The following is a 10,021-nucleotide window of genomic DNA, read 5'->3' as shown; positions in this document are numbered from 1 at the left end:
TTTACATTTGCACTACATACGGTATGTATCTACGTTGAAATGATTCCCAGAAACCCTGTTGTTGGACTTTACTTTGCTAGTCCTTTAGGTGTCGCTGTTGCCATATTTGGATGGAAACGTATCGAGGGTTTTTTTGGACTATGAATGTAAACAATCCAGAAGATACTGCTTTCTGCTAGAGTAGCGAACTAGCATCGGTGTATGGACGAATGCAACCATGGCATAACATTCCATTCCTCGGACGTGGTAGCATTACTAGACAGGCATCTTACTCTGTCTACTCTCATGACATTTGACAGCACATTTTGACAGCATACTATTACGAGGTAAGAGATTTCCGCTGCAAAAGGGGAACCCTGCCTGCATGCATGCTAGCTGCAAGGCCAAACCCCATCTCACAGCCTATCTATCAGCCTGTCGTTCATTCATTCACATGCCGAATGTGATATATATATATATAATATATAACATTGTTGTGAATCGTGGTATGTAAAATGGGTTCTTTACCTATAAGCAGTGCTTGAGCAATCTACTTTATGTCATACACACCAGTCTTGATGCACACGAAAAGACAAGCGTTAACTTGTTACTGTCTGAACAGTGATTATTTTGCAAGTTCCGTTAGTGTGCCCCGGATAACTTTCTTTCGTGCCATTGATCATGGTGACTGACAACATGGTCACTCTCTGTTAGACTGCAGCTTCTCACCATGACCAAAGACATTGTTGTTGGAGATGAACTACCAGACTGGGTGGGGGCCAAGGACTTCTACCAAAAGTATGACGCTAAAGAGGTGATTGGCAGGTGAGTGAGTCCAATTGGCCGCAATTTGCAACTCTAGATTTTTTTACAATGTACACAAAAAAATCTAGAGTTGCAAATTGCGGCTAGAGTCCAATATGAAGGAACTCTTAAACACATGCATGCACAGCAGCACACAACTGTAACAACATCAATTTGATTGTGTGTGGTAAAGAAACACATTGTGTGTTGCATATGATCTCTCTCAGGGGTGTAAGCAGTGTGGTGCGCAGGTGTGTGCGTAAACAGACTGGGCAGGAGCTGGCAGTAAAGATTATTGAAATTACAGCCGAAAAGATGACGATTATGCAGTTGGAAGAGGTGAAAACATCCACGTTGAAGGAAATCCTGGTCCTCAACATGGTGAAGGGACACCCCTCAATTAGTAAGCTGATTCTCTAGTCTATTGGGACTAACATTTTAGTTTACAGAAATTGTCCAGTCCATCACAAAATGCAACAAGTTGCAACTGCAACCATTGAAAGAGAAATCCCAAACTGCACTGACCTGCAAACATGTCAATTGGTCTGAATTGTTGCAGGTCAGTGCAGTTTTAGAATTCTGTAACTGGTTGCAAGTTGCAACTCGTTATGAATCATTGGTGTGGACTGGGCTTAAAGAAGCAGAAAACATGAGTCTAACTCTTACTCTGTCATCTGTGTCTCACATTTAGTCACTCTTGTTGATTCCTACGAGTCGGCAACCTTCATATTTTTGGTGTTTGACCTGTGAGTATGAAGAAAATTATATGTATGAATGAATGTGTTTATAATAAAGGGTTTGTTGTTGATCCTATGTTTTTACAACTCTACATATTTATTTTCAGCATGAGGAGAGGAGAGCTCTTTGACTACCTCACAGAAAAGGTTACTCTAAGCGAGAAGCAGACTAGGTGAGATTCAAAACGGAAAACATTTAGTGCTGCACTGAATGAGAAAAAAATATCTGAAAATCATTGTGAAAATCATTATGTCGTTCGTTATCGCATCGTTATTTTCGTCAAATTTAAGCTTTAGGTTCACTTGTTTAATAACTTAGCTGACACTCATCCAGAATATGCAACTGTACAACACATATGCGTATGTAAATCCCCAGTACCTGAATGTAGCTGGCTAATACTCACTAGATTTGATTCTCGCTCCATAGGTGTATAATGCGAGCTCTGCTGGAGGCGGTCCAGTACCTTCACTCATTCAACATTGTCCACCGGGACCTGAAACCTGAGAACATTCTTCTGGATGACCATGGGCACATCAAATTGTCAGACTTTGGCTTCTCTGTCCAGCTCGAGTACGGGGAGAATCTCAGAGGTAAACTGAGAAACAGGGCTGTGGATCAACATTTAGGCACATTTATTTGATTCACTATCTAATTATGTGATGAAGACAAACCTATTTGTTTTGTTCTGTCTTTTATGTAAATAAATTAGAGCTTTGTGGGACCCCTGGCTATTTGGCCCCGGAAATACTGAAATGTTCTATGGATGAGATGCACCTGGGATATGGGAAAGAGGTTGACCTGTGAGTTTTTATTTATCCCCCTTTTGTCAATAAAACAATACCATTTGTCACCACATCTATTCTATTGTAATCCTTGCTCATAAATATGACTTGTTTAACAGTTTGTTTTTGTTCCAGCTGGGCCTGCGGGGTGATACTGTTCACCTTACTGGCCGGCTCACCACCGTTCTGGCATCGCAAACAGATGCTGATGCTGAGGATGATTATGGAAGGTCGTTATCAGTTCAGCTCACCGGAGTGGGATGACCGCTCAGACACTGTCAAAGACCTGGTGAGACAATGTCCATATTCGCACCATTTTGCTCATCCTGACAAACATCACTGCTCATATTGTAAAAGCTAAATTGCCTCCATGTGGATGTTGTCTTAAGTTTAGATGGCAGATAATCAAAAGGGCTATAGCCTTATCGTGGAAAAAGATAGGCAAACCCAGTATTGCTCAGTGGTTTAGGGAGTTATCACTATGTCTGCCTCTGGAAAGAATCACATATACTTTAAAGAATAAACAGGAGTTGTTTGATAGGATATGGGGAAAGTTTATTCAGTATATCACGGTTAATGACTTGTCTTATTTAATGGGGGAAATTGTTTGATTTTGTTCTCTGCAGCTATTTGTTTTTGGTCTTATTTGTTGTTTGACTCTGTTATTGTTGCCATTCGAGTGCCATTATTATTATTATTATGTACGTACTGTATGTTGTTGTTTTGTTTGTTTTTCATTTTGGGTAATTGTATTGTCTGTATTGTGTATTGTTTTGTTTGTTGTATTGTCTGTTTGTACAAAAAAAAAAATGCAATAAATATATTGTTAAAAAAAAAAAGATGGCAGATAATCATTTGAGATGACAGCATGGCTTTAACACAGCATCTCTGAACTCACCTTAATCTTTCAAAGGCACCCAGTAATTACAACACAAGCAGGTGCAAGTTATATTGCAGCTCTGGTGTCTGGTCTCAAAATGGTATACTCACACAGTTGTGGTTATGTTTTACACAATTGTGTCCTTCCTTCTCAGATATCCAGACTGTTGGTGGTGGACCCAGCTGCCCGTCTCTCTGCAGAACAAGCCTTGGCTCATGCCTTCTTTAGACAGTACCAAAAGGACGAAGTGCGGCTCTTCATTCCCAGAAAGACATTTAGGGTGAGACGCCATATCGATTGTTTCAATTTGGAGTTTGGACCATTCCAGGAGTTTGGACCATTCCAGGATTTGGAATCCTGCTTCAATCAAATAGTCATCTAGTATTTTCTGTCATCTAAATAGAAACAGTTGGAATTTGAAATTTCAACCAGTTTTTCATTCTTCCCTGCCTTCCATGTTCTTCCCTGCCTTCCACAGGTCCTAGTACTGAGTGTGCTAGCCTGCATTAGGATGTATAGCCGTTACCGCAGGGCGCTCCCGCTGACCCGCGACGTCCTGGCCAGGGATCCATACTCCCTCCGCAGCATCCGCAAACTCGTCGATGGCTGCGCTTTCCGTATGTACGGACACTGGGTCAAGAAAGGGGAGCAGCAGAACCGGGCCGCCCTCTTCCAGAACACAGCCAAGATCATGCTCCTGGGCCTGGAGGAATTTGAAACTTGAAAGGGTCAACCTCATTTACTAACTGAATTAGGGTTTTTCCTCTTTTATGCCATTGTAATGAATTACAGTTAGCATGTGTTGTTGTTTTTGTATGAATGTGGGTCTTGTCAAGCCAATGTTTGTGTTTCCTGCTGATTATGTACATCTATAGGGAGTCGGGACCGGAGACATTTGTATGCCTTAACATACACATTAATGCATTAATTTATTGATAACGGTGCATTCCTCAATGTTGAATCTCATTGTTTTGATATACTGTAAATTGATGAGTCGAAATATTTTAAATGATTTAAAATATAGATCAATGGGTACAGAAAAGTGAAATACTGTACCACTTTTACTTAACGCATAATTGCACAATCTGTTACTGTCGTAAGTAGTGAATACATTTATTACTCTTGTGTATCGAGGACGAGGTCTTTATTAACTATTGAGTATAAATTATAATTTCTATGGTTTTCCAATCATTTGTGACTGCCGTTTATGTGAATGCAATGTAAGCAATCATTTAATGAAAAATATCATGCACAAATATTAAGGTTCTAGTTCACAACAACAATAAGCATACTTCAATGCTAAAGTCATGGTTGGACAGATCGTTTACATCCAGTGAAGATATGCAGCCATTCTGTCAATAAAATGGAAATATAGCATAAACCTCCTCTAGTGGTGGTTTAAATTATTAAAAGAATTGCTAATTCAGAATCAAATTTATACAAGGTTTAAAATTACTGGTACAACTGACCTAAATTTAACCATGTTGGTACAACCTACCTTGTGTGTAGAATTATATGTATTTGCATGTGATCCGGTTTTTCTATAGGCCAGCAATATGTTGGAGTCTAATCAAAAGATCAGTTCAGGTCCGGAATATCTGCCCTCCATAAAAGATCTAATGCCAGGTCCAGGGCTCTATACCTGTATGTGTAAAATAAAAAAGAGACTGGAACCCAGGCCATTTGTGCCACTAGTGTCATGCAAAATCGTATAAAGAGGCTAGGGCGTGCAAGAGATTTTCTTCCATGAAACTCCATAAGCCTTTATCTTTTAGTCCTTGAACTTGATATATACATGCAGATTTATAAAGTCAATCCCTGAGCTGTACAATTCCTCGTAAAAAGAGGCGAAGGTTAAGTTCACACTGACTGGAACCAGTTAAAACAGTACAAACTTATAGATGAGACTATATCAGTTCAGAATTAATCAGCATTAATTAACAGTAATTAATATTAAGAGATACTGGTCAATTCCAATGGACCTGTTTCAGAATAGAAACATCTGAAATACTTAAGTGCATTATTGAAATGTTATCGTTGTGAAAGTCTTCTTCACATTGACCTGATTTTTTTTGGTCATTTTGTTTCTGTCTTGATAACTTGATAAGGTAGTGTGCTCCCTATTACACATGGGGATATTCCTGAACACTGTTTTAGGGAAACTGAAAAGTAATTCCTTTCCAAGTCAAGTTTTTTCATTTTCATCTGTGTGTTTGGTACAGAGGGTTGTAACATTTATTCTTGCAACGAATAGCATTCTGTATTCAACCATTCATTAACCGCTACATTTTATACTTTTCCTGAAACAACAATATAATACTACATTCATTGTACTAAAGTACAATAACTGTAGCCTACACCTATCTATAATATAATGCAGAGTTGTATTAATGATAATAAAACAAATATATGGGCTATCTGTGTTCTGGTGTTTAGTTGATGACATTGAGGCAAATAAATCTTGCACTAGAGTCTAGACACAAACAAACACAAAATGTGCACACAACAAAACACCCAGACTTTTATATGACAGGTTAAAAAGAATCCTGTTTTGGTACCCACTACTTATTGCCCTGAAGACTGGGCTGCAATGAAGCCAAGGCGCTGTTGAGGTGATCTGCACTCTCTTTGAGACGCTCCTCTAGTTGGCCAGACACACGCACCAACTCCTCTCTGACTTCCTGCTGTATCATTGCCCGCAGCTCTGATTTGGATCCTGATAGTCAAAAAGCAAGCAAGTTACAAAAGTGGTTTTAATGTCGCACAAGTAACAGCGGAATTCGTTTTCATTTAGAGTGAGTCATGAGTCATGACTATACCTGGTATGGTGACCTCTACGTCCAGGCCTGTGGTTGATGGCACCTGTGTTTCAATACCCTGGTCTTCATATTGCAATTCTTCTGATTCCTTTTCCATCACTATTTCCATGTCTGGTGACAACAAAGAAAAAAAGTCTTCCTTAACTTACGTTATATTAGTTGATGTTGACCAGAGTCCCTTCACCAAAAATAGCTAATCTACAAGCTCACAATGAATTGTGTTGTTGAGCTTTGTTGTCACCATTTCGGATTGATAATGCCAGGATTAAGAGGTTCTCCAACTAAGTACAATTTGTCATTTCTAAATAAACACCATGAGACTGACTTGAACTGTAATGAATGACTAATGATAGAGCGACACATAACAGTAATGTGATAATACCTGGAACAGCTGTGTCCTCCAAGACAATGTCTTCCTCCTCTAGCATCCCAGAGTATGTCAAGGACAGGTCAAGTCGTACCTTGGCCGAAGACATGGAGAGAAGAGCTTTACTTCTAGTGGCTTTACTGGAAAAGTATTTTTTTCTTAAAAAACCCATTAAACCCCAATAGTATATATACTTATACCAAGATCCCCCACTGCTCTATATACTTTTCCCTGTACACCAAAAATACTACAAGCTCATAGCGCCTGCAACGCTACTCATTTTTAACTTGTATACCGGTATCTGTTATTTTTGGGGAAGCTGGTGTTCATGTGGCTATAACCCTGATGATCTTTCACTAAGAGTTTAACCAATCGAACACCAGCGCCCCTATTCTGGGGACTCTACAGTCTGTGAGCTCCTTGTCATTATATTACTCCCTCACTACACCTTGACACGGAAGTATAATTCACAACAACCCAACTCAAAATAATATGTAAAGCTAAAATCATTTTAAAAAGAGTGGTGCTATACTGTACTTGTACTGTGTGTGTGTTTTTGTGTTAAAAACTGTATTTCTGTGCTTAGACATACAGTACATACAGACATAGAGGGACACACATTGCTGCATATAGGAGTGGCTAGCAACAGTAACACTCACACTTCACACTTGTGTGAAGTGAGGGGCGCTCTTATCATCATACATCACATTCCATGCTCAGCCAATCAGCTGAGCACATTCCGTGCTCATACACACATTCCGTGCTCATACATACAAACACGCAAAGCTGTGCATAGGAGGGCGCTGTGCATTATGCTGCACCACTACAATAGGATTATTCTTTGATATGGGGTCATACCTGCGGAGTGAAAATATATTTATAGAGGTTGTAGTGTCTGATATAGGTGCTGTGGATGTACTTCAAGATTCGGGTCACCTCGGCAGAGTTGAAAAGGTTGATGCTAAAAGGAGGCCGCTGCAGACGACAGGGCCGAGAAACAGACTTCAACAACCAAAATGACAACAAAGAGACTTAAAACATGACAAATATGTTTAAATTAAATTATAGATTGAACATGCTTTACACACACCCTGACTGAATGACAGAGCAGAAGCTCGCTGAAGAATTCAAAACACTGTTCCATGTTGCTGAGTGAAGTTTCTGTTGGATCAAAAACAATGAAAACAATATAATATAGCAACCTAGAAGTGTCTTAAACCAGAAGTACAGGAAGTACCGGGCTACAGTATATTCCTGCATGCAGGACAACTTGTAGCCCTGTACTTCTTGTATTTCCGGTTAGGCACTTTTGGCAGCCGTTCTTATCCAGCCCATATCTCATCGTGAGATGGAGATAAAACTGGAACATATTTGACTGGATAGGCAATTTTTTACAATTTGACAAGCAGTTGAGAACTTGAGACGAATAACCATATAAGTCCACACTAATTATCCGTGATGTATAAATCATGGATAAGATGTCAGGGCACATAGGCCTTTTCAGGGAGGGGTCCAAATAAATTATGGACTTAGCTTGTACTTTGTCCCAACTGCTTATTGTTAGTGTCATACAAGGGTTCCCTATAGTATCCACTTATTGGGCACACGCTGCATACAGTGCTATGCTATAAAAAAAGGCCAGAAAGACAAAAAAAGTCTGGTCATGAAATTAATAATAATAATTATATTATCTCTGCCATTATTTGGCAGTGAAATCACCAAATCACACCTGTGTTGGCCTGGTGCATACACTTGACGATAGACAGGAGGGCAGACGTCTGTTCTCTGTTGAATCGGTTCTCTCGGCAGAACAGAACAGTCTGGACATGCAGCTCCAAGAGAACTCCCCTTCGTGGCTCAGGAATGTCAATATGAAACACTCTGCATAAAACACTGAAGCAGAGGCGAGTAAGAGAACACTGGGGGGGTTCTCCAGGGGTCCCCCAGCTAATGTTTTAGCCCATTTAGGAAAAAAAAGTTTACATAGCAACAAGAACCCCAAAATGGGATAGTCTTGAAGGATAAAAACCCCACAAGGGGTTCCCCTCCGAAAAGGGCAACCCAATAATCTTAACCACTTTATTCATTTATACGTTGGCTATTAAAAAAAGCTCACAGCATGTTACTTGCTGCAAGCTTTATCTGCTATTGTTGAATAATCTAACAAATTATCTAACAATAATCTTCTCTTCTGGGGCTGACCTGGCACAAAACATTTTCAGATGGGAGTTAAACAAATATCAATTTGGGGGTCCTTGACACAAAAAGGTTTGAGAACCATGGTGTAATCAGTCAATAAAAGGACACAAACCTCTCCAAATCAGGAATCGACTGTATTTGGTCAATCTCCTGCATGTCATGGTAACTCACATCTGCCCTAAAGACCACAACAGAATGCATTTATAGTTGAAAACCTTACATACTGTGTAATGTTGTGAGAACATTTAATATGAGCACTGTATTGAATTGGAAGTGTTTTGATTAATTATTATATTGAATGCACCTGCCCTGCTTGGTTAGAAACCTGCCAGTAAAGCTGATAGAAACAGATCATACAGTAGTTTGTCTGAACATCTTTTCAATAAATGCATGATAAAAAACTAAGAAGGAACACATACATAGCAATGAGTAGCATATTTGAAAATGCTGTTAAAATATGATGATTCTTACCACAGCAACACTTTGGGTTTCAGAGGGCGTGGTACCTGTATGATTAAAAACAATGCTTTTATATGTCAGAATAGAACTACCAAACATAAGGTTGGCTGGTCAGCCAAGTTAGCTAATAGCAAAGGCCTAGCAGTCAGAATGATCTCCTTCAAAGCACTCGTGTACCTTAACATTGACATCCATTTGTTTTCTTCAAAGTTTATACTGCAAAATGCAATTAAGTAACTCAGTTTTCTAACATAACACACAAATAAAAACTGGCTGTTAAAGATTATATGATTGCCTTCAGGGTTTTCACTGCAACATGTAGGCTACAGCTTAGCCTACTATGAAGCCCAGCCTGCCTCGATCAGTTCCTGTTTACTATGTATCCTAGCAACATACAGTTGCTGCTTCATGCAGTAATGTCAGCCCAGTGAGGACTCAGTGCAGACAGAACTAGTATAGTAGGCTACAAATTAGTCCTGGCCTGGGTCTTCAAAACCATCACAGAGTCTGCAGGGCCCAAAATGACTTTTGTGGACGTCATCCCTATAGCTGTATGTTGGCGAGGGAAGGTGTTAACTTAATATTAGGAGGAAATCTTTTAAAAACACCCTGTTCAGGTGACACAAATAGGCTACTAATGAGCGTATAATGTTGGTCCTAGCCTTTATTTATTGTTGACACTGGTCAGCTCTGTCACTAGTGTCTCCATTGTGCACAAGCTGAGCAGTGGAGTTTAAGAACATTATCCTCCCTTAATCCACTCAGCCTTCTGCCACATGCAGGTGGACAGAATATGTCAGATGGAAATGGAATGCAATTATGCTACACACGGTTAATATTTATAGGATATAAGTATTTCTAATTTGGTAAATGCTTTAATGCTATCTTGAGACATATATTGATAATACACTTGCATATATTGATAATACCTTGTGGCCAAGCTGTGATCAGTGGATCTTTACAAGTCTTATTTAGGCTATACTCTTAACTCGGA

At 39.5% G+C, this 10,021-nt stretch overlaps 2 protein-coding genes across 2 annotated transcripts; one reads left to right on the top strand and one right to left on the bottom strand.

Annotated features, from left to right (window-relative positions):
• Positions 1–62: 62 nt before the first annotated feature.
• Positions 63–4,360, top strand: phkg2 (phosphorylase kinase, gamma 2 (testis)). The gene is made up of 10 exons (XM_080789843.1): positions 63–326; positions 694–804; positions 1,011–1,186; positions 1,475–1,529; positions 1,628–1,693; positions 1,948–2,111; positions 2,231–2,321; positions 2,439–2,592; positions 3,338–3,463; positions 3,662–4,360. Exons 2-10 carry the CDS (start codon positions 710–712, stop codon positions 3,905–3,907), a joined length of 1,173 nt encoding a protein of 390 aa, XP_080645969.1. The 5' UTR covers positions 63–326; positions 694–709; the 3' UTR covers positions 3,908–4,360.
• A 1,384-nt stretch (positions 4,361–5,744) lies between these two features.
• On the bottom strand, positions 5,745–9,222 carry cfap119 (cilia and flagella associated protein 119; the record flags this gene model as incomplete). The annotated part of the gene is made up of 9 exons (XM_080790028.1): positions 5,745–5,899; positions 6,003–6,113; positions 6,385–6,463; positions 7,228–7,344; positions 7,460–7,530; positions 8,099–8,262; positions 8,681–8,746; positions 9,040–9,074; positions 9,205–9,222. 9 exons carry the CDS (start codon positions 9,220–9,222, stop codon positions 5,745–5,747), a joined length of 816 nt encoding a protein of 271 aa, XP_080646154.1.
• Positions 9,223–10,021: the final 799 nt, after the last annotated feature.

Source organism: Protomyctophum bolini (assembly GCF_963924005.1).
Source record: "Protomyctophum bolini genome assembly, chromosome: 18".
Taxonomy (NCBI): Eukaryota; Metazoa; Chordata; class Actinopteri; order Myctophiformes; family Myctophidae; genus Protomyctophum; species Protomyctophum bolini.
The sequence above is the reverse complement of the archived record's forward strand: the minus strand, read 5'-3'. Positions and strand labels throughout refer to the sequence as shown.

Coding starts and splice junctions, on each gene's coding strand:
- phkg2 (XM_080789843.1), top strand. CDS start 710: ATGACCAAAGACATTGTTGTTGGAGATGAACTACCAGACTGGGTGGGG. Junction 1,530..1,627: donor ATATTTTTGGTGTTTGACCT/GTGAGTATGAAG, acceptor ATTTATTTTCAG/CATGAGGAGAGGAGAGCTCT. Junction 2,322..2,438: donor TATGGGAAAGAGGTTGACCT/GTGAGTTTTTAT, acceptor TTTTTGTTCCAG/CTGGGCCTGCGGGGTGATAC.